The sequence below is a fragment of the Trichosurus vulpecula genome, chromosome 4, assembly GCF_011100635.1.
Source record: "Trichosurus vulpecula isolate mTriVul1 chromosome 4, mTriVul1.pri, whole genome shotgun sequence".
Lineage (NCBI taxonomy): Eukaryota > Metazoa > Chordata > Mammalia > Diprotodontia > Phalangeridae > Trichosurus > Trichosurus vulpecula.
In genome coordinates this window covers 108,888,683-108,913,051 of record NC_050576.1, presented here as the reverse complement: position 1 = coordinate 108,913,051, position 24,369 = coordinate 108,888,683, and the positions used below count along the sequence as shown (strand labels likewise).

Genomic DNA, 24,369 nt, shown 5'->3' with positions numbered 1-24,369 from the left:
AGATTTCCCCTTCTGGGAAGCTTCTTTCCTCGTCCTTCTTCTGTCCCTGTCTCTCTTCCATGTACATTTCTTTAGTTTCAGCAGGCTTCACTTCATCCCGTAGAGTATCCCCTAACTTCCTCTCTCCATCCCCTCCCCCACCTCCCATATTCCTTTCCCTCTCTCCATCCAAAATATACAGACCTCATTCCCATGATCCCGGTGCTCAACATGTCCTTCTTCTACCCCACCACAGAATATGACCCATTCTGGGAGGATCCTGACTTCTTTGAACCCCCTCTACCTCCCTGGATATCCAATGAGGCTTCTTCCTCTTTGCCCACCACCCAAGGTCAGGTTTGTTAATCCCAGGGGGAAAGGAGGGAGGAAGAAAGAGAGTGAGGGTGGATGGAGATGGAGGAAGTGGGAGAAGGAAGGAGGAGGTCAAAGAGAGAAAGAAGAGGGGAAGGAGACAGAGATGGAAGGGAAGGATGGAGGGAGGGAAAAGGGAGAAGGGAAGAGTAGGGGATAAAAACAATGAAAATTAGAAAAGAGGAAGGAAGAGGGAAAGGAGAAGAAATTAAAAAGAGGAGAGGAGGAAGAGAGAAAAGGAAAGAGCCAGGAAAAGAGGAAGAAGAAAAAGTGAATAGAATGAATAGGCTTGCACTGTCCCATCCTGAAGGTCTTCTAGGGGCTAGCATAAGCAGATGTTATCTAATTCTCAAAGGGGCTTGTAAAAGAGAGTTGAGTCACTGATAGGCTTTTCCTTTATGGAAAGCTAGCCATCTCCTCTCACCCTCCTGTTCAGTGTCTTCATTTGGCACAGCCTGAGCCTCAATCTTTGATTGCAGTGACTAGATATCAGAAAGTGGTTGAGCAGAAAAGATCCAGGGCAGACATCTCCAATCTGTAGTCTGAGTCCTTTCCTGGTTCTCCCAGTCCCCTACCAGACTCATTTGTGTATGTGTTGGCTTCACTGGCTCTCCAGGGATCTATAAGGAGCCCCTTGTGCCCTTGGGCTTGGCATGCAGTTGGCATGGCACCAATTCATTGCAATTTCCTTCATCTCCCAGCAACAAGCACTTCAGCACCAAGGATCCAGCCACAACAAACCCAACCACCCTTGGACCCTTCTCCCACCAGCCGTCAGAGAACTACCTTAGCAGCAGCAGTTGCCTCCCAGACCTCCCGATCCCCTGTGGCCTCAAAGACTCTACACCTCAGCAGACTACTCCGGCCCTCCACTGTCAGTTATTCCCATCACACCAGGCTACGAGGTGAAAGGTAAGCCCTGGCAGTGCTTCTGGTAGCAGGGTCAGGGCCCTATGTGGTTTGGGACATATCATAGAAAGATCCCTTCACCCACTCCAGTACTTAAGCCCCTCCCACAAAGTCCACTCTGTCAGAACTGTCTGCAGAAGGCCACTGTTGAACATCTGATTTAGGGAGTAAAATGATGACTATGACAACAATGATGAGCTTTATATAATGATTTACATTTATTATCTCATTTGATATCATTTCACCATTAATGAGGATTAGATCCTAGTTCTCTAAAAGAGTGCCTAGAAGAGACTGAGGGAAGGACCAGTTTCTTTGGATGGGAAGGGAGGAAATAAGCATTTTAGTAATCATTTTAATATTTAATAATTATTTCAAATTATTAAATCAGATATTTAATAATAATGTAATAATATTAAGTGCCTGCCACGTGACAGGCACTGTGCTAAGCACTTTACAAATATTATCTCATTTGAGCCTTGAAACAGCTCTGGAAGGTAGGTGCCATCATTATAGCACCCATTTCACAGTTGAAGAACCTGAGGCAGATAGGTGAGGTATCTTGCCCAGGATCACACAACCAATAAATGTCTGGGGTCATATTTGAACTCTGGGTCTCCTGAGTCCAGTCACTATGATCCATTGTACAACCTAGCTGCCTCTAAGTAGAGATAAGAGAAGGTCAAAATTAGCAGACTGTCAGAGATAGAAAAGAACTTAGAAGGCTTTCCAGAAGGGTTCTCCAAAGAAGAAAGAAGTATGGCATGACTCCCAGAGGAACAAAGCTTTACCCCAAGGGACCTATGATCAACCAATCAGAGGGTGGGAAGATGGGTCAAATCCCAACCTCTCCAGGTTAGCGAATCATGGGATGTTTCTCCAACACAACCAAGCTAATCTTTACTCATTATAACCTAGCATTCCCTTCTACTCCACCCCCTCCCTCTGTTCCATGGGTTGCCAACCTTCTCTCTACTGAGCCAGTCACTCAGAGCAGTTGTAACCTAACCCCAATCTGGGCACCAACCACAGCAAGAATGCAAATGCCATTGGGAAAATCTGTCCCCCACAAGCATAGCCACCAAGAAAAAGAATTATTTATGGGACACAAGATCAAAAGAGCTTGGAGACCACTGATCAAGGCCAAAGGCCTTATTTTTTCAAAGATGGAAACTGAAGGCCAGAAATAAGAAGTAATTTGCATGGGGGTCACATTAGTAGAACTTAACAGAATTGGGGTTGGAACTCAGGTCATCTGATTACAAATACTGTACTCTTTCCATTACACCATGTCAAGAACGTGGGCTGTCTGGAGCTGATGAGATGCTTCAGTGGGGAACAGTGGGCAAAAAGACAATCTGTGAGGGTACACATGTCATAGAAGACTTTTGGCTATTGTCACGCTGGCAAATTTGGATTGTGTGGGGATTGTGGCAATGGGGTGAGGGCACAAATTCTATCCTGCAAAAACTCTTAACAACTGTCCTTAGGTTTGATGACATCCAATATTCCTTGCTTAAATCCACCTGCTTCTCTATATAGTCCCTTATCTACCACTCTCTCTATTCTGGCCAGTGCCTCCTACTTTGGATCATCTGTGAAGAAGGATGGGGGATTTCACATCCTGATCCCTGCCACCCTGGGCATTATCTTGATGATGCTTCTAGGAATGGTGTTGGGAAGATCATTGCAGAAAAGGAGAGGTAAGTGCTGGGGTCCGATTCCCAAGGAAGGCAGCATTGTAGTGCCTGAAGACACACATTAGAGTACCTTCTGCCAAGTCAAGGAGCCATTGATGGGCTTGGATTAGAGTTAGGGACACAATATGTGTTAGGATAGATTCTAAAGATCTAAAGACAAAAATGAACCAGTCCTTCTTCTCAAGGATCTTTCCTTCTAATGGGTGAAACAACTTCCACATGTAAAGGTATACACCAAATCCAACCCAAGCAAACACAAGGTAACTTTGGGAAGAAACCTAGCAGCCAAGATGGGGTAGGGGTAGGGAGACACCCAGAAAAGCAAGTGATGCTTGAGCTAAATCTTAGATGGAAACTTGGGTGGAAGAGATAAAGGGAGACAAAGACCAAGGGAATTGGCCAGGAAAAGAGGAAGAATGAAGAAAGGTAACTTTCTGAGTCTCCCCAAATTTTTCCACCTCTTTCCATACTGGAAGGGACCTCAGAGATCATCTAGTAAAGGGGTTCTTAACCTTTTGTATCATGGACCCCTTTGGCAATCTGAGGAAACCTATGGACAGCCTCTCAGAACAGCATTTTTAAATGCATCAAATGCATAGGATTCCAAGGGAAACATTAAAATAAAATTATCAGAATATTTTTTGAAATAAGTTCACAAATCCCAAGTTAAGATGATCCTACACTAGGCCTCTCTTCAATGACCTTCTGGCTTGGTAAGATCTGGCAGAGCTTACGTTATGCAGGCCTATCCTTTAAGGCCCCTGGTCCACCTCTAGACTACAATGAGGCATTGGAAGATTTTGGTGAGAGAGATGACTATGGTGTACATTATTACATGACAAGTCCCTCAGAGAGGTATAAAACAAAATGGCACGGGTGAGGGCTGAGAAAATCAGGAGCCTTGATGGAGGATTTGGCCTTGGAACTGGTCTTTACATCAGGGGTCCTTGACCTTTTGTGTGTCATGGATTCCTTTGGCAGCCTGGTGATGTCTATAGGCCCTTTTTCAGAATAATGTTTTAAATACATAAAACAAAATATATAAGATTACAAAGGAAATATATTGAAATAAAGATTTCCCATCCAAATTCATAGACACTCTGAAACCTATCCATGCACCACCCTAGATCCCAGGCTAAGAACCTCTGCTCTAAAGCATGGGTGGGAATTCAACGTACTGCGGTCAAAACTGCCACCCGCACATACCCCCACTTTCTATAGCTCTGACCAGACGGGTAGAGCAAGGACCGAAGGAAGAAGGAATTCAGAGAGTCTGAGATTGGCTTTATTTCTGATTATCCCTGTTCCTTTAGAGTCCTTAGAAGACTATGGGAGAAGAGATTGGCATCATCAACTCTTAGACATCTGCCTAAATGAGCAAGGCCTGCCATTCATTTATCTGGGATGAGGCCTATTGGTTAAGATCCTTCTTAGGAAAGAATGTCCAGAGACTTCTAAAGCTATTGATCTCTTTTCCTCTTTCTCCTCCACTAATTGGGTTCAAATCTTGGCTCTGGTACTTGAGATCTTTTTGACCACCTGTCAATCATTTAGCCTCCCTGTGCTGGTTTTGTTTCTTACTTTGTAAAATGAAAGGGTTGGACTAGATGGCCAACTTAGTCCAAGGGACTAAGGTCCCTTCCAGCTTAGATTGATGACCTTGTGATCTTTCTTCCCGGGAAGCTCTTTCCAGGAGGCTCGACAGACTGACTATGAGGATGAGTGCTCTGGAGGCCTCCCAGAGAGCTCATTCCCACCTGCACCGCTCCCACCAGAGGCGCCTCCACCGGCCTGTCTCTAATAGATTCCGTTCTCAACACAACATCTACAGTGCCTGCCCACGACAAGTTCAAAGAGCTGACCAGAATGGTGAGAAGGGGTAGGGATGGGGGGGACAATTTTAGTGCCTGGAAAAAATAGAGTGAAATTTGATCAGGAAGGGAGGGAAAAGATCCTATGGGTACAGCAGACCCTATGGATACTGCTGAGGATGCCATTGAGGGAAGGAGAGAGAGCAAGGCAGACTGGAGAAGCAATGAACTCACCTGGGATCATCCTTAAGTAAAGCAGGGAGGAAGTTCTGGGAGCTTCCCATTTATTTTATGGTATTTTATTCTACTTTATTTTATATTAACAAATACCTAATAAAGAGAGAGAGAAAGCATTTTCATATACAAAGTGGAACAGAAAAAGAGAATTATATTTAATATAATGCAATAATAAATGACACTAATGGATTGATAGATGATAATGCTGATAGAGTGCTTTAAGGTTTCTATGGACAAATATCTCATTTGATCCTCACGACAATACTGTGTTTCAAAAAGATGCTTCAATGACCCCCTTGTATGTCTGTTCTTCCTATCACTACACTATGACAATATCTCCTCTCACCCCCAATCCCTTCCCCCAATAAAAATGATAACTCCATATTTTAATTACGTTTTCTTGCTAACTAGGTGCTAAAAAGCAGTGTATTGTAGTGGATAGAGAGCCAGTATCTGAGCCAGGAAGACCTGGGTTCTGGTCCTACCTTGGACACATCCTAGAGGTGTGACCCTGTGCAAGTCACCCTTGGCATGCTAGGCAACTCTAAGACCACAAAGAAAGTGTCAACCTGCAATGGCGGAAGGTCTTTCCTCCTCCAGAAGTCCTGTATAGGCAGAAAATTGCAGGTCCAGTATCCCTTTCTGACCAGGGGCTAGGATGAGTTGTTTCTATACAGGAGGAAAATGACTGCCAATCCTGTGACCTTTGGTGTCCTGGGCCAAAGGCTGGCTTAATCTGCCCTAATTAAGGTTCTTAGAGGAGCATCCTGCCATAACACAGAGGCTAGTTGGCAGCGGGCGAAAATGAGGAGTGATGGCCTTGGGGGTCATCTAGAAGTGTAGATGGCTCCTAGATCAGAGGTTCAATTCCAAGGCTGCTTGGGCCTATTTTCCTTCTCCCCCAGACTCCATTGAAGCTCTATCTCTGGTGCCTTGGCTCTATTTGGCAATCAATTGTCAAGAATTTGAAAAATGAGATCAATACAAAGTGCTGAATGAACTTAAAAGAGCTACATAGATGTTAGCAGTATCATCATCATCATTAATGAATTGTGTCTACCATATGCCAGCGCTGTGCTGAATGCTAGAGATACAAAGACAGAAATGAAACAGTTCTTGCCCTCAAAGAGTTTATAGTCTATCAGTGGATATATATATATATATATATATACATATATATATATATATACACATATATATATAAAACATATATAGAATATACACACACATACACACATATACACACACACATATATACATATGTATGTGTATACATACGTGTGTGTGTGTGTGTGTACAAAGCAGACCCTAAGGGACTCTTTCTGCTGTCATCCATTCCATCCCCTTGTGAGCTGCCAAAGTTCCTTCCAAATACAGAGTAGGGAGGTGGTGTGGCTGGCAAGGGGCAGGCAGAGTCAAGAGGGTGAATGTTGTTGAGACATCGCCTCACTTCTATCCTATTTTCTAGGTGAGCAGATGCCTGCCAGTGGCCCCAGAATTGCAGAACCTTCTACTCCTACCCAGGTGAGCACTTTACCTCCTCTGCTAATGCCCTTCACCTACAGAAAGCCATCATATCCCTCACCTCATTCAATCTTCACAATGACTTTGTTGGAGGGTATTGGAAAATGGAGGCTTAGACTTTCCTTAGGCTTGTAAATGGCAATTGCCAGGATGCTAATATTTGTAACGCACTTGGGGCAGCGCCTGACTCATAGTAGGTGATATTTGAATGCTAGTTATTGTTAGTAAACATGAAATTTAAAAATTGGAAGGGACCTCAGTGGCCATCTATTCTACACCATATTGGAAAGAATCCTACTCTAACATCTCTGGTAAGTAAGGGATCATCCAGGCTCTCCTTGAAGATCTCTAGAGTGAGGGAACCTACCACCTCCTGAGACGGCCCATTCTACCTGTTCAGGGAGGACTAGAACTTCTGGTATGAGGACTTGCAGAACCCTTTTCAGGGCTGCTCATCTACCTTTGGTGCCCACCTGCCACCCAACTCTCACTTTTGGTTCCAAGAAGCTGTAGCATGTGCAGTGGCCACACCCCAGTAAAACTGTTGGCTCTGCAGACGAGTTAAAATAGATGTCCTGAGCACATTACTATTAGGCCTCAAACCCATTGGTGAGTTGGGGAGGTGTCTACCTCAAGCATGTGAAGCCTTCCCCTGGTGGAAATGACAGATGAGAACAATTTGTTCCAATGGCCACAAAAGTGGCAGGAGCAGGAGCTGTGTAGTTTGGTCAGGCATCAAAGACACCAAGGTCATCCACTGCTTTGTGGGTCATCGCCAGTTGTCCTGACTTTTGTCTTGCCCCTGGATTTTGATGACTTTGGAAGAGCATGAGGCTGATGACTTTGTGCAACTCTGCCTAGCTTAAATCCAATTCACAAGCGAGTCAAGACATGATTCTGTGATGTCATTGGTCCTCTTCAAAAACAAACAGCAACGTCTCCAATTAACTATTGGGGAGGTATTGTTGGGGTTTTTTTTCCCTGATGTCAAGGCTAAATTTGCCTATCTACAATTTCTATGCATTCTTTTTGGTTCTTTCCTCTGGGGGCAAACAATTCTAATCAAAGGGACATCCAGTTATAATGCATAAGTGAGCTGGTAGTAGGCAGAAACGAAGAGGAGTAACAACCTTTGGGATATCTAGAGGTCCTGTAGACAGTTCTTGGGCCAAGAGTTCCATCTCAAGACTGCTTGAGCTCTAGGCTCTTTTTTCTCTCTTAGACTCCTACGTCTAGAAGCTTGGCTCTATATGGCAACCAATCAACAAATATTTCTAAAATGAGACAAATATAAGGTGCTTCTCAAACCTTAAAGAAACCTTTAGACCCTTGAGGACAGTGAGCATGTCAGATGCAGTGTCCTTGTCAGGATACCAAGCTGATTCATAGAAAGCTGCTCAGCTGCCACTGGAAACCTCAGGCCCAGGAGTCATAGATTGTCAGAGCTAGAAGGGCTCACCTCCACATTCCAGATGAGAAAACTGAGGCCCAGAGAAGTGATTGTCCAAGATGACACATTAGATCCATGGCAGAGATGGCATTTAAACCTGGTTCTCTTGTGGCCTACCTAGGCCAGTGCACTTTCTGCCCAACTGAGGCTTCCAGTTTTATCTCCTTTGGTCCTTATAGCAATCCTGGAAGTCAGGTGCTGTTATTAGCTTCATTTTACAGGGGAGGAAACTAAGGTAGACTAGAGGCAAAGTGACTCACTGGGGATCACAAGATTCCTAACTATCTGGGGCCAGATTTGAACTCAGTTTTTCCTGACTCTAGGTCCTGACTCTGTCTGCTGCATCACCTAGCTTCCTTCTTCTTTTGGCATTTGTCTAATCAGGAATGGGGACCCTTACTTTTGGTTAAGCATCATTAATTCAGAGGGGGAAAACCATCAAAGGTCACATCCAAGTAAAAACCAAACTAATTCAATGTATTTTCTTTTGAGAAATAGAAAACAATCCCCTGATTATCTTTTAAAATTAATAGGAGAAGGGTATTTAATTTGACTGTTCAATAGCCTGGGCAGCTAGGTAGCACAGTGGATAGAGCACCAGCCCTGGAATCAGGAGAACCTGAGTTCAAATCTGGCCTCAGACGCTTACTAGTTGTGTGACTTAAGTCACTTAAACCTGTTTGCCTCAGTTTCTTCATCTGTAAAATGAGCTGGAGAAGGAAATGGAAAACCACTCCAGTATCTCTGCCAAGAAAACCCATATAGGGTCACGAGGAGGTAGATATGACTGAAGCAACTGAAAAACAACAACATTCAGTAGCCTAGCAACTTCCTAGCAGGAGAGGATGCCTACAGAAATATTGACTCAATAGAGTGGAATGGACACTTACTCTGCAGGCAAATGGCATGGGTTCAAATCCCACTTATGATGACTATCACTTATGTGACCTTGGGCAAGCCTCCACTTCCCTGGGCCTCAGGATGCTCATCTGCAAAATGAGAGAGGCTTGGATGAGATGCTCTTCTGAAGTCCTTTATGAACCCACAGACTGACTAGGGGATGTGAAGTTCACTCTCTACCAGGGCTAGAACTTGCCTGTCCCTGCTGTAGAATATTCACACTGGCCAATGAGGAGTCTGAAGTGAGTATTCCCCCTTCCCTACTGGGACCCAGATGGATGGTCTTTCAGAATGATCCAGTCTTGAATGGGTAGCCAAGTTTGCCCTCACCTTGAGCTCTTGTACAGGGTGACTCTGGCAAAATGACCAAGTGGAATTTTGTCTTCAAGCACTTCCCATCTCCCTTTCTTCTCCCACTCTTCATCTCTACCCCTACCCCTACTTCACCCCATTGTCCTTCAGGCTGCCCAAAGCCCTGCCATGTTGGGGCCCTCTGTAGTCCACCTTTCCCTAAGTGGTCCCTGGGTCATTAAAACATATGCTCCATTAATACTAGAACCTCGGGGATCCATAATTAAGCTGACTTATTGAAGTATGGGGGCAGCTAGGTGGTGCAGTGGACAGAGTACACACGGGGACCGGAGTCAGAAAGTCCTGAGTTCAAATCTGGCCTTAGACACAAGCTATGTGACCCTGGACAAATCATTTCACCCTGTTTGCCTCAGTTTCCTCATCTGTAAAATAAGCTGGAGAAGGAAATGGCAAATCACTCTGGTATCTCTGCCAAGGAGACCCAAAAATGAGGTCATGAAGAGTGGGGCAGGACTGAACCACAAATTGAAGGGTGAATGACTGATAACCTAAAGTTTTTATGGGCCCAGGAGGAATTTGCATTTTTAAAGAGGATGTCTTCTTACACAAAGGCTGTGTCACAGGTCAGTGGAGGAGATCATTTCTGAGCAGGGGGATTCCCAGGGCTGGCCCTCCAGATCACCTCACTGGGCACCTGTTTTTTCCACTTACACATGAGGCAGACCCTACTGGGAGCTGTCCGGGAACTGAAAGCATGAACACCAACAGTTTGATCTTCATTTGCATACATCTGCAGACTTCCTTAGGGCCACGACTCTTGGATGCAAAACCAGACTCTACCACTTACTACCAGTGTAGCCTCCGTCACTTCATGTCTTTGTACCTCAGTTTCCTGTTCTGTAAAATAAGAGGGTTGGACTAGATGATCTCTAAGGTCTCTTCCAGCTCTAAACCAACATTCCCATCATCTATTAGACTTATAGAATCTTTGGTCTGGAAAGGAATTGATGGACCAACCTCCTTATTTTACAGAAAAAGAAATTGAAGCTCAGGAAGAAGAGACTTGCCCCAAATCACCTAGAAGGGTCTCTCCCACCTTGTGGCTTTAGTCCTTTCATTCTCCTCCATCCTTCTCCATCCGTCACACATGCAATCTCCCCCTCCCCAAGAGATTCCCTCTCCAGGAGACTGGGTTTTGGAACTCTTGAATTTAAGACTGATAGGAAGGCAGCCCTGAAGTTGGCACTGCTCTGGAAATCCTCCTTCCTCTGTCTAGGGGGCTTGGGTCCAGGAACTTCTACCATTTGGCTATGGGGCTCCCATAGCTGCCTCTCCAAGGCTGGGGGTCATGAGATTGGTGATGGATGGCAGAACAGAGTCTGAACTCAGGTCTCCTGGGTCCTAGTTCATGCCTCTATACCGTGTCACCTTCTTAACAGAAGTTGTGAACCCCCTGCATCTGGGGCACCTGAATCACCTTCCAAACTTGTAAAAGTTGTAGCTGCTGCTTCTCCCATCTTTGATGGACTCAGTCCTAGCTTCTGGTCAGGTTCTCCACACAGTGGTCTCAGGTTGGCTGTGTGCTTCTCAACCAGGAAATTACAGTCATCTGTGGATGAGCCAGGCCTTGATTCCCTCCTTCTTTCTTTTTTTTTTACACTGTCTGCCTGCAACCAACAAAGAGAGATTCCCTTGAAAACCAGGCACAAATTCAACTTGAAACAAGATGCTGACTCATTTTCATTATATTCTATGTGCTCCTTTTCCTTCCTAAAATTCAATTGGCATCTTTTGTTTTGCTATCACCCATATTTCCCAACATATCTTTCCCCTGACCTTTCCCAAAGAACCATTCCATGTAACCAAGGGAGTGCTAGTAAACATTTAACAACTGGTTCTCTGGTGTGAAAAATGTACACATAATTAAATCTACCTTATCAGCATTTTCTCCATCACTTTCTTAAGTCTAGACAGCCAACAAAACAAAAAAATCAACCCCTGATTTGTAGCATTTGCCAATTTCTGAGGTGTAAATGCTCACACCAAAAATTTAACAACCAGCTCTCATGAGCCAGAACAAGCTGACTCCAGCATACTCTTGCTTCTATCAAGGAATAATAAAAGAAAAGAAAACAGTTCAGCAAAAAAACCCAATACATCAACCAATTTTAATATTATATTTGACATGTATAGTCCCTCCCCATCCCCATCCCTACAAAGAAGAGGGAGAGGTACATCTTCATACATCTTCTTTGGGGTCAATCTCGGTCATTATAATTTCACAGCATTCTCTTTTGATTATTTTCTTAGCATGAGCACACTGCCAGGCATACAAATTAAGAAACTGAGGCTATGAAAGTCAAAGTGATTTTCTTAAGGCGATTCAGCTTCTTAGGGAATCTCCTGACATGCTGTGCCAACAATATAAATCCTCTTTTTAAAAGGTGTAATGTTTTCTAAATGTGCTAGGGAGCTTCCTAATTAGAAGTTGTCCAGGATGAATTCTTCCAGGAATCAAAGAAATGCCCCAAACCAAAGTGATTGCTAGCAGTATTATCTCTGAGGCAACCACTGCCCAAAGTAAGCAACACCCAAATGAGGTGGTAGCCGCGAGCATACATTCCCTCAGATCCAATGTGTAATTCATGATGTGAAAATAACACAGGAAGTCATTAGGACAAATTCAGTTGGATGGGAGGGACAATCAGTTACTGTAGTGCCTTAGAAGTTAGAATTTCTTCTTTGGAAGGGACCTCTGAGGTCATCTGGTCCAACCCAGGGGATTTGGAGTGCCAGGCTCTTTCTATTCCATTAGAAGGGGCCTTCTGGAGGCCTTCTCCCATCATGGGAGAAAGATGGTAGTGTTGGAATTGTTATTCTTCTTTGCTAGGGACAGGTGATACTGCTTAAGAAGGGAATGTGCCAGAAAAAGAGAAATGGAAGAGAAAGAGGGGTAGGTACAGATGGGATGAGGATATTTTTATGAAACAAAAGGAAGATGAACAATCTGTAGTATAGTGTTCCCATGGTCGCCTGCACCCTGAACATCTTTTATATCAATCCTCAGTCATCTTTGGAATTTTCAATCTCCTAACTCCTTCTGTATGGAAGGAGTACAGTTTTTATGCTAGTTTTTGAGGCAGCTAGTTGGTAAAATGAGTAGAGTGCTGGGCCTGGAGACCTGAGTTCAAATCCAGCTGGAGACTCTTACTAGCTGTGTGACCTTGGGCAAGTTGTTTAACTTCTCTTTGCCTCAGTTTCCTCATCTGTAAAATGAGGATAAAAACAGTACTTAACACTAACAGATAATAACAACGACCCGACGTTGTAAGGATCCAGTGAGATGAAATTTGTAAAGTACTTAACATACTCCCTGGCACATAACAGATGCTATATAAATGCTAGATTATTAATTTTATACCCTGAAGCAAAGTCTCGATCACTCCAGCCTAGTTACAGTTCTGCCCCAAATATATATTTTGTGCATTTGCATATCCTGAGAATGGTTTAAAGGGAAACGCACATATAATGAAAAGACACTATCTGTTGGTTATGGCTTCCCAAACATGTCATCATTGTCATCATCATGGTTATCATGACTTTCGTTTTTGTATTTGTTTCCCAAGTGCTTGGTACATAGCAGGTGCACAATGCATGCCTGTCGGTTTATTGATCAGTGGCAGCACATGCCTTGCCCGTGGTTGGAATGTTCAGGGCACCTTACCTGTAAGGCACTTACACTGATGCCCATCCTTTGGGAACTGAGATTCTAAAGATCTCTTAGGCAACTCAATCCAATAGATATTTATTAAGTACCTACTGGGCAACTAGATAGTGAAATGGATAGATCACTGGGCTTGGAATCAGGAAGACTCATCTTCCTGAGTTCAAATTCTGCCTCAGACACTTACTTGCTGTGTGACCCTGGGCAAGTCACTTAACCCTGTTTGCCTCAGTTTCCTCATCTGTCAAATGAGCTAGAGAAGGAAACAGCAAATCACTCCAGTATCATTGCCAAGAAAACTTGAAATAGGGTCACGAAGAGTCAGAAACTGAAGAACGACTGAACAACAAAGAAAAGCACCTACTATGTGCCAAAGCACCGTGTAGATAGGTAGTGTATAATTTCTCTCCCAGGAAGGGAATGCTGTCTTCTCTTTGTATCTCTCCTGGGGTCTCTGAAGCCCCCTCAAGCTGTCAGCCTTTTCCAGGAATGAATACCTCAATAGCAAATTTCCTAATGCACTGTACCATATCATAGGAAAGGCAGGGCCTGACTCAGCCCGATTTCCTAATTACTTGCCAAGAAGGTAGATATTTGAATCATGTGTCATGTAATACAGCCCTGAGGATAACACTTTCTTTTGGCTCTAGTCTCTAGCAACTTAATGTCTGGTAACTTTAGAAACCCAGCTCCTTTTAAGGCAATCCCCTTCCTGATTGGGTCTATATGTTTTCTGGATTCCCAGGGTAGGATTACCTTCCCTGAAGCAGGCTTTGGAAATCCCCAGGACATCCCTGAGCACAGAAGCTGGTGAAGGTTTCTCATCTTCTGGAATCAGTCAAATAATCACCAAAAATTTATTAAGCTCTTCCTATGTGTTGGACTAAGTACTGGAAATATTGTGCCCCTCCCCCCAAAAAAGTTCCTTCTCTTAAGGAGTTTGTGTTCTAAAGGGGGAGAGAGCATACATATGTGTGTGTGTGTGTGTGTGTGTGTGTATGTTGTTTCGTATAAGATTAATACAGAATAGAAGGAAAGTAGCTCCGGAGGAGAAGGTACTAGTTGTGGGATAGGGACAGTCATCCTACAAAAGATGTCTTAAAATGGTGAAAAATTCACAGTTTCCCTGCCGTATGCTCTATTGCCCTCTAGGGAAACTGAGCCTCTGTCACCTCAGTCAGTCCATGTAATGGTTCTTTGGTTGTTCTCAGGTTTCTAAGACTGTCCAGCTCCAGGCACCAGTCCCTGTGAAGAATGAATATATGAGCACCTATCGCCTGTGTCTTCCTGAGCCAGAAGACTCTGATTCACATGACTACATCAATGTTTCCTGCTTGACTCAGATGCCCGACTGCCCTCCAGGCCTAGGCTTCCATGCCAACAAGGCTTGCCACTGAGTTGTGCTCAGAACTGACTCTGCTCTACTCCCGGCACATTCCGCAGGCCCACCCCAGCTGTTTTCCCCAGGTAGAGGCAGAGGCTCTGTCTTCCCTGAGCATAGCCCATTCACACCCCAAAGCTTCTGCTATTCATCTCTGAAGGCCACTTTGCTTCCATGGAGGCTGGCAGTTAATAGATATTTATTAGGTGCTACTATGTGCCAGGAACTGTGCTAAGTGCTAGAGATATGATATGAAAAAAGAAAGCCAGCCCCTGCCCTCCAGGGGCTTATATCTAAAGGGGAAGCTAACACATAAAAGGAAGCTGAAAGGAGGTGAAGGTAAGGGAAGGAAAGGTGGGGGAGGGGGATGATGACCAAGTCCTAGCCCCACAGAAAATGAAAAGATGCTTGAAAACCTGGGGACCCTCCTTAAGTGGAGGTTTGGGGAGGAGCTTTTCACTCCATCCTCCATTCAGAGGGCTCCTATGGGTAGAAGGTATAGATGAGGTGTGAGAACTGATGAGAAGGTCTAAATCATGGACCCTTTTTCCAGGCTTTGGACTTCTACAAACTGGGTCCAATCTTGGGAATTCCTCTCCCTACTTCAATCATTGTCTTCTTGGCTCATTTTACCCCCATTCACAGCTGCCTTTGGGAAATCTCATAATATAGGCTTGAATACAGCTCATGTCCAGGTCTCGACAGATAAGGGTGAAAAGGGTCTCCAGGTACTATATGAGCACCCAGTAACAAGAAGTATATTGAATTCAGACCAACTTTTATTCTACCTCCACAATAAATGCAGAAAATGAATAAAGGTTTCAGAATAGCCCATAAATAATGGGTTTCTTTTTCATCTCTAGTGAGTCCTACCTTCCCTTAGGGCTCTATATAGTCTCCCAGGCTCATAGCATCACTATATGGCCCGCAGAGCCCTCAAAACCAAACAAACTTGAGTATGTCAGGCAGGCAATTCTCCCCCTCCCCACATACATACACAAACAAATATATTCTAGTGAGTCACTCTTTTACCCCAGAGACCCAAAGAAATATTCTGCCTTAGAGTACTAGATTTGGTCATTCAGTCCAATTCCTTATGACCTCATTTGGGGGTTTCTTGGCAAGGATACTGGAGTGGTTTGCCATTTCCTTCTCCAGCTCGTGATAGATGAGGAAACAGAGGCAAATGACTTAAATAACTTGCCCAGGGTCCATCTGTCAATCCATCCTGATGACGATGCAAACAGTGCCCTAAGAGTTAAGAGTTGCTTTTCTCTAGTTTATTCTCTAACCAGAAGGCATCCTAAAGTCTCTTCCCCTTATCTTGAAATACCATAAAATTTCCCCTTTTGTCCTGGACCATAAAATTCCTTGTCTCCCCCCATCCTGGGTCATAAAATTTCCCCTGTCTCCCTTATCTTGTGTCATCCATCGTCCTCATCCTGTCCCTAATCTTCAACCCCCATAAAAACCCCTAAAACTACATCATCATTCTGAAACCTCTATAAAAGCATAACTCCCCCAAATACAGGGGTCTCACTTACCTTTTTTTCTAGGAGATCTGTACTGCTTTTGCATCAATAAAGCTTCCAATGGCTAATTGTTTGTGTGAACAATTGTGAATTGTGTGAATAATTGTGTGAATTGTTTCACACCTGAACCAGCTATACCAATTCTAAACTTCACCCATCCCATGGATTTTTTTTCTCCTGGGCTTCCAAAACCAGTTCAAAGTCAGCCAGAGACATGTTGATTTAATATCAGCTGCAGAACTGAATCCAGTACTGCTCTTAGAAGTAGAGATCACTCTACCCTTCCCACTCCCCGGTCTTCCTCTCCTCCAAGTATCCTTGGTAGCTTTTCCCAGCTACCTATCTTCCCTCTCCAACTGAAATCCTATCTATCAATGGAAAAAAGCTGTCAAGAGTCAACAAAGATGCATTTTATTAATAGCGAATGGCATTTAACCAAATGGATGTCCTAGCTGCTGTGCTAACACCAGCTGTCTGCTCTGGCACTTCCATCCTCTCTGAGGGCAGTCAATTGAGCAATGGATGAAACAGGGAATGAAGAGATCAAGCCTATAAAAAGGGAGTCAGTTGCAAAGTTGGTCCTTTTCACTGCTTTTGGTTTTTCCTGAGAGATCCTGAAAAAGCAGAAGAGCAAAAATTGGACCTGGATCTTGGGAAGGCAGAGGGGAGGTCTCTTCAAACTTCACTGATCACAGTGAAGAGCCTGGACCAGGGGCCCCATGTGTGGGTAGTCTAGGCTCTCAGTGGGAAGATCTAGAACAAAATGTGGCCTACCACAGCCCAGTGTTCCAACTCTAACAAATGCACAAAGAACAGTCTGCTCTCCAAACCTTCAACTTAAGGGCATAAATGTTATTTAAATTTCCTGTAACAAACCTCCAGTGCTCCAGGCAACTCTCCAAAACTCTAAGTTGCAAAACAGTTGGTGATCTGCATAAGTAGTTAGGTTCCTCACCTTGAGTGCCCAACAACAACTAAATCATGGCTGGAGCAGGGAGGGAGGAGGAGAAGAAGGAGGAAAGGGGGAGAAGGAGGATGAAAAGGAGGAGGAGGAGGAAGAGGATGATGGTGACTAAGATATTGATGACAATAAGAAAGAAGAGGAGAAAGAGAGGGGGAGAATGAAGAGGAGGAAGAGGAGGAACAGAGAGGGAGGAGGTAGAAGGGAGGAGGAAGAGGAGAAGGAGGAGGAGGAAGAGGAGAGGAGGAGGCGATGGAGATGACTACTACAACTGCCTTTGACCAGATGGACATGAAGGATGATAATGACCAAGAAGATGGGGACAATGAGGAGGAGGGGGGAAGAGGAAGAAGAGGAGCAGCAGGAAGAAAAAACCAGTCACACCTTCAGTTCAATTCAGCATTTATTGATCACCTCCCTTGGGTCCCCCAGCACTGTGCTAGGCACCACAGGCGACACAAGAGAAATATTTAATCCATAGATCCAAGATCCAGTTTGAAAGGGACATCAGAGGCCATCTAGTTCAACCTCCTCCCTCCTTTTATAGGTGAGGAAACTGAGACCCAGAGAAGTTAAGTGACTTGTCCAAGATCACCCAGGTGGTAAGGATCAGAGGTAGGATTTGAACTCTGGTCCTCTTATAGTCCTCCCATATAAATAAAAGAGGCTTACAGTCTCCCCATATAAATAAAAATAAATTATTAAATACATCTAGAATAAATACAGCTTCCAACTAGCCAGCATTTTGTCATCTGCCTTGAGAATGATTCACAGCAACTTAGTGTAGCCTCCCTGAGTAGATTAGCTGAGTCGTGGCTACTAAAAAGAGAATGTAGAGAGGCTGGGAGCAGTCTGAGCACAGGGTAACATCACTGGCAGGAAGAAATGACACATGAAAAAACCACCAGAAGTGGCTCATGATTGAAATGATGGGGAATTTTGGATAGCAGGTGGGCTGCAGCATCAGGGCCGAAAAGCTTTCTCCATCCAGGCTAAGAGAATGTCCACTTCTCCCAAGGCCTTTGTCAGCCGTGCTTCTGGGTTCAGCTAAAGGGCAAGAAAAATTAGGTATTAGCCAAGTAGAGGATGCAATGCAAACCACAAAGTTCTGCTCTGAGTCTTGTTCTCTCCATTTATAAATAAAGGAAATGGGCACACGATCTCAAGGATACCTTGCAACTCTTAAATGCTATCTATGAAATGAGAGGTGGTGAGACCCAGGGAGGAGAAAAAAAAAAGTAGAGAAGAACCACAAAATAATCAAGTCAGGGAGAGGGGCAATTGTAACCTCTCAACTGGAAAAGGGGCAGAAGATGAGATAATCACAATCTGTGGAGATCCATGATAAGTATGAGTCAAATACACCCATTGCCCTCCTGATACATCCTACTGTAGTGGAAAGGGTGTTCAATTTGAAGTTGGAGGATCTGGGTTTGAATTCTGCCTGATATTTTCTAGATGTATGACCTTTGGCAAGTCACATATATAACCCAGCGGGCTTCAGTTTCCTTTCTACAAAATGAAGGTGCTAGATGAAATGAGTTCTGTGATCTCGTTCAGTTCTAGACCTTGGATTTTATGATTTCATGTATATCTTGAAATGATACTAATGGATCCACCTGCTCTGAAGTCTGTTATTAAGCTTTTCCTTTCACAGAGGCCGATCAATGCCTACCAGGCTAACAAACCCCCTTACTCTGTTTTCTACCCTCCCTTCAGTTCCCCACACTCCCCATGACCCCAAACATACCTTTGTAAATTCTTGCTGGAATAGCTGAAACTTCCTTTGGGAGCTCTCACTTAAAGAAAACATCCCCCTTTCTTTCTGGAGAAGAGGAAGAACAAGGGAATTAGGATCAATGCATACATCTCTTCTCCCTCCCTCCCTTCTCTCCCTCCCTAGAGGCCACTCTTTTGGGTGGGAGGCAACAAATAGGTTCTTGAAGGTGCCCAATGGATGGTGCAGTAATCTGTATCCTCAGTGTATCTACTGAAGAGGGAGGAAGTTTCTTAAAACTGTCACCCCCAGAGGCAGTGTGGTACATTGGAAAGTGCATTGTCTTAGTGTCAGAGGACCAGAGTTAAAATCTTTTTTTTCTTTTTTTTTTTGAGGAGGAGGAAGGCAAGGCAATTGAGATTAAGTGACTTGCCCAAGGTCACACATCTAGTAAGTGTCAGTTGTCTGAGGTCATATTTGAACTCAGGTCCTTCTGACTCCAGGGCTGATGCTCTAGTCACTGCACCACCTAGCTGCCCCTAAAATCTCGACTCCATTGCTTACTCCTTATATAATCTTGGGCAAATCATCTAACCTCACTGACTTGTATTTTTCTTGCCTATAAATTGAAGGGGTAGTGGCACAGTTGGCTAGTTGACTGACCTGGAGTCAGGAAGACCTGAGTTCAAATCCAGCCTCAGACACTTCCTAGCTGTGTGTCGCTTGGCCAACCACTTAACCTCAGTCTGCCTCAGTTTCCTTGACTGTAATATGAGGATACTAACTGCACTATCTCCATGGGTTGTTGTGAGGATGGAATGAGGTAATATTTGTAAAGTACCTAGCACAGTGCTTAGCACATAGTAGGTATTTTTAAAATGCTTGTTCTCACCCATCCCCCTTTCTGAAGTCCCTTCTAGCTCTAAGTCTATGATTCCATAATCTTCTAAATATTTTTCTGCTTATTCTGAACCTCCTTTAGCCAATTCCCTTCTGTCCTTTAGCACACTAATTTTGCTGTACTGATTTTCACACATTTGGATGTGTGGATATTTCCTACAGTCCCTAGAAATGTTAGATGGCTCACAATCTCCCTGACAGTAGGAACTAAGACTTCTTTTTGTTCTAGATCTTCCCACTGAGAGTCTAGTATGGGACTCCCCATAGGTCCCCATGTGACCATTGGTCTGGGCTCTTCACTCTAATCAGTGAAGTTGGAAGAAACCTCAGAGTCCATCTAGTCTAACCCATGTCTGAGCAGGAATTAATTCTACAGTATCCCTAATAAATAGTCACCCAGCCTAATGATGAGAAACTCACCACTTCTAAAGGCAACAGTTTAGATACATTCCCCATTCTCTGGACATTTATACCTCCACTCCAGCAACTTTGCCCCCATGTGGCTGCCCTTCTGCTTTCCAGTTCTTTTCTCTATATCACCTTCCTGCATTACAATGTAATGTAAGTTCCTTGACGTAGAGACTGTCTTTTTTTTTTTTTTGCTTGTATTCATGTCCTCAGCAAATAGTACATCTGGCATATAGTTAGTGCTTAATAAATGCTCCAAGTATCTATATCTATACCTACATCTCTCTCTCTCTCTCTCCCCCTCCCTCCCCCCCCCCAATCTAACTACATGTCCTCTGAGTAGTGAGGTGATGGAGAGAGCAGGGGAGAGAGAAGTGAGACCAAGCCCTCCCTGTCCAAGGTACTGAGCCCACTAAACACTAGGTGGTTGCTTGTGTCAGTGACAGTCTGGAGAGGCGGACGTTGCTGCCACTGGTCCCTAACCCCCAGCCCCACTCACACAATGCTGAAGTTTCTTCAGGATGGCAAAGAAGTTGTTGGCCAAAGCAGTGAATGGTGTCAGGATCCCAAGTTGCTCTGCCTTTGTGTGGTACTTATTGAAAATGTTGCTCAAATAAAAATTCAACAGGGAATAGTTGAGGTGACAGATTTCAGCCAACTGGGAAAAGAAGGATGGTTAATACCAAGGTCTTCCATTCTACACTCTTTGGCCCTGGATGTTTTGCCCTCCCCAAATCCATTAGATTGGACAGTAATTGCATCACATATGGCAAGAGGTGTGGAAAGAGTACGCCTGGGTCTTGAAGGACTTTAATGATAACCTTCTCCAAACAAGGAGAGGAAGCTCAGGGAAATATTTGGGAGTATTTTCTGTTTTGAGAATGTAGTTGAAGAAATAGGTGAAAAGAGAGAGAGAGAGAGAGAGAGAGAGAGAGAGAGAGAGAGAGAGAGAGGAAGTGGGGAGAAGAAAAAGAGGTCAAGCTCTCAGAGGGTGGGCACTGTGTCTCATTTATCTTTGTATTCTCACAAAGGCCCAGTGCCTCGTACATAGTCAGCACTTAACAATATGAGAACCTGTCATATAAAGTGATAGAAAAATTTTACCATGAGAAAAATTTTATTATAATTTTACTCTGAAATAGAAATGTTCACCTTATCTCTTTTCTTTGGCTTATGAATTTAAAAATGCACTCTTAATAGATACAACTTGGTTCTTTGGGGCGTTCTTAAGTTCCAGTCCTATGAATAAATATTTGTTGAATGAATGAATAGAAAGAGGGTGAAAGACATGATCAAGAGAGAGAAAGAAGGAAGTGACAAAGGAGGGAAAAGGAGGAGACAGTAATCTCCTTGTGGGTGGGGACTGTGTCTCATTCATCTTTGTATTTCCGTAGCATCAACAACAGTGCCTTGCACATAAATGTTTATTGAATGAATAAGTGAATGAATCAGTAGGGGAAATGAAGGCTCAAGATGTAGAAAGAGGAAGTGAGAGAGGAAGTGAAAGAGGCTGGGGTCATGATCTAGAGCAGGCACACAGGTTGTCTGCATTGAGAAAGGTGAAGTGACAAGTTGAGATCATTTTCTGGCTAACGTGGGCAGGAAGTTTGTGGGCCTGAGCTCCTATTTGGATCATCCCCAGGGACTGAATTCACCAGCCTCTGCTCTGTCTGTAAAAAGTTCATCACCAATTCAGAGCTGAAGTACTTTAGTCTCTCCAAAAGATAGATCAGCCTCTCCCAGACCCCCAAGTCAGCCTGAGGCAGACCAGAGCCACGAAGCAAGGCCCTGGGCAAAGAGATGTTCCACCTCCCACCTTTTCCTTCCACCAGCCATCCCAAATGACCCATTTACCGAGGCGTTCTGAAGAAACTCCTGCCTCAGCAGCCGGATGTCTGTGTTGTGGTCCAGGGTTTGCTTGGGGAACAGAAAGAGAAAGTCATGTGGGAGAAGGTAAATAAGACAGGACCCAACTTTGCAAATAATTTCCCAAGCTCCCTCAGCCATTAAAGCTATTCAACCCACCCAATGTAAAACCAAAGGAGAAATGGAGAGAGGAACCAGGAGAGATCGACCTAAGAAAGGGAAAGCCTAGGAATCACACCAAGGGCAGGAAGTCTGAAGGGACTTCTCTTGTGTTTGCCAACACAAAAGATGAGTGCTTCTGGAAAATGAAATATTTAGGTTGTTCCTGAACCTGGGTCAAGCCTACTTCCTCAGCTATCCCCCCATGTGTTCAGAGTGGGGTATCCTAAGATCATCAGTTTTTAGAGCTGGAAGGAACCTGAAAGGCCATGTAGTCTGAAGCCTGCATTTGAGTTTGGAGCTACTGGAGTTTGGCCTAGAGCTTCCTGGGCTCTGCTTCTGACTCTCAGGTCTTTAGCATTATGCCTCAGTCACCCTTTCATGTCAGAATTTCCTTCAGCTCTCGGGGCCTTCTCACCCTGGAACATCCCGTGGCCTCTCTAGCTCCCTTCTCCTGACAGTAGCTTCCTCACAGGGCCTCCACTCTGGGGTCAGACCCAACTCGCCATGATTCGTTCCCCTCTCAGCCCCCTCATGGCTACCTTCCTAACCTCTCACCTCTTGAACTTTTCAGTTCCCTTTCATGTGTTATCTTCCTCAACTAGAATATAAACTCTGAGATAGGCTATGCCTTTCTTTTTCCTGCATTACTATTCCCAGACAGCACAGTGCCTGGCACATATTAAGAGCTTAATAAATGCTTGTTGTCCTGACTTGCCTGACCTACCCCAGCACTTAGAGAATCTGCTGCCCCATTCCCTGATGACAGCATCTTAGAATCCCAGGTTATTAGAGCCGAAAGGGATTGTAGACACTGTCTACTTTACCATTCTCCCCATTTTATAGATGAAGAAACTGAGATGGAATGCCTTGCCCCAAATCTCATGACTGGTTAGTGTTGGAGCTGAGACCAGAGCCCAGTGCAGCATTCTTTCCATGACATCACATTCCCTTTATCCTTCTTAGTATTTCTCATTTTGAGCCCCCAAGCGTTGCTACTTTACTTCCTACCCTACAGGTTTACGATGTTTTCATTTAATGCTTTTAGCTGAGTTCCTAGAAGCTCAGGAGAAATGCACACTTAGACTTGAACACATACCCATGTTGTTCCCACATCTCCGATTAGCCTCCTCCATCCTTTCTTGGCCCATAATTTGGACAAGAAGGCAGGGGGCAGCATGGGCCTGATAAAACAGTGAGATCCTGGGGGCCTGAACATGTTATTGTTCTCCCCATCCTCCTCCACCAACTTCTCCCTAAATAGCTAAAGCCTGGAAAATCTGGTCCTTTGGGTTCTGCTTGTGCCACCATAGGCTCATAGAATTGCAGATTTAAAACAGAGACCATCTCTTTAATTTGGCATGTGGGGAAACTGAGGCCCAGAGTGGTTAAATGATTTGTCCAAGGTCAGACACAGGATTTGAACCCAGGTCATCAGAGAGTAGAGCCAGTGATTTTTCCACTGTGTAACCCTTGGCAAATCACTTAGCTTCTGTCTCAGTTTCCTCCAATGTAAAGTGTGGTTAATAATAACACTCCCCCTCCCAAGGCAGTTGCAAGCATCAAATGAGATAATGTTTGAAAAGCATTTAGCACAGTGACTGGCATATACTAAGCTTCTAATAAATGCTTATTCCCATCCTCTTCCCCTTTACCACAACATTTTCATACTGAAGCCCTGCTTAGCTGGGTATTGTGCCTTTACTTACCACAGTGCTCCTTATAGCCTGGAAGGCCCTCCATAAATCTTGAAGAATTGCACGCTGTACCCTACAGTGTCCAAAGTGGAGTTCTCGACCCTCAGCTCCTAGCTCTATGTTCCAGAGAAAGATGAGCAGAAACAAGGAAGAAGAGAAGATAGCCATCTGCATTCCTTTATTCCCCTGCCAGAAACAGAGGGAGGTGTCACGGTGTGACTGAGGTTATCACTCTTTACCTGACCACTAACTAATAAATTATCAGGGGGAAAAGCTTCAAAGACACAGGATCTTTAGTACCAGGTACTGGAGTCTGCCGATAGTAGGACCGTGGGCACACAGAAACCACCTTGGGAAACCTTTGTGACCAGGGAGTCTAGAGCAATGTTGGCCAAACTTTATCACTTGGTGAAATACTCATGAGTTCTCTGAAATCCACCCTCACCCTCCAGTCAGAACTAGGCATTTTGGTGCCTGGAGCGATGAGCACAAAAATACCTCCAAGTCAACTTTTTGAGACAAATTCCACTGGGAACAGGGAAAGACCCTGAGATTTAAGGCCCCTCTATGGAAAAATGTAGACCTTGGAATACGTGAGTATGATGACAGTGGTATGGAAGAACAGGTGAGCCTGGGCCAGTGAGGAGCTCACCTAGATTAGTGGCCAGAGTGAGCAGGGACAAGGAAAAAGCATATCTTGTAAGTTCCTATTTTAACTAATTATTCATTCTAACTCAGCACTAAAATCCATTTTTTTTATGATGCTGAAGGAATGTAAGCACTTTAAACACCTAAATTCCAGTCCTCTGGGACAAAGCCCTGGTCATTCC

At 44.2% G+C, this 24,369-nt stretch overlaps 2 protein-coding genes across 3 annotated transcripts in view; one reads left to right on the top strand and one right to left on the bottom strand.

Moving 5' to 3' along the window:
• Positions 1-15,908, top strand: part of FCMR (Fc fragment of IgM receptor) — a 28,963-nt gene extending 13,055 nt beyond the window's left edge. The window contains exons 4-9 of one of the 2 annotated variants that reach the window (XM_036753688.1): positions 236-331; positions 1,053-1,263; positions 2,836-2,963; positions 4,644-4,829; positions 6,477-6,532; positions 14,130-15,908. In XM_036753688.1, the coding sequence (XP_036609583.1) occupies positions 236-331; positions 1,053-1,263; positions 2,836-2,963; positions 4,644-4,829; positions 6,477-6,532; positions 14,130-14,315 (863 nt within the window). In that variant the 3' untranslated portion in view covers positions 14,316-15,908. The remainder of the gene's footprint in view (positions 1-235; positions 332-1,052; positions 1,264-2,835; positions 2,964-4,643; positions 4,830-6,476; positions 6,533-14,129) is intronic. The other variant, XM_036753689.1, reaches the window with a different exon arrangement.
• Positions 15,909-17,755: 1,847 nt separating this feature from the next.
• Positions 17,756-23,713, bottom strand: IL24 (interleukin 24). Its single transcript, XM_036753656.1, has 5 exons — positions 23,552-23,713; positions 21,672-21,734; positions 20,317-20,475; positions 18,543-18,617; positions 17,756-17,839 (listed from the first exon to the last, which is right to left on the bottom strand). The coding sequence occupies exons 1-5, from the start codon at positions 23,711-23,713 to the stop codon at positions 17,756-17,758; spliced, it is 543 nt and encodes a 180-aa protein (XP_036609551.1).
• Between the last annotated feature and the right edge of the window lie 656 nt (positions 23,714-24,369).

What these genes read in the sequence shown, in the direction of transcription:
- IL24 (XM_036753656.1), bottom strand. Translation starts at nt 23,713, where the DNA reads ATGCAGATGGCTATCTTCTCTTCTTCCTTGTTTCTGCTCATCTTTCTC. An exon ending in AGTTTCTTCAGAACGCCTCG is followed by an intron (nt 20,476 to 21,671) that starts GTAAATGGGTCA and finishes TTCTTTTCCCAG; the next exon opens with TTGGCTGAAATCTGTCACCT. An exon ending in TCCAGCAAGAATTTACAAAG is followed by an intron (nt 17,840 to 18,542) that starts GTATGTTTGGGG and finishes CTTGCCCTTTAG; the next exon opens with CTGAACCCAGAAGCACGGCT.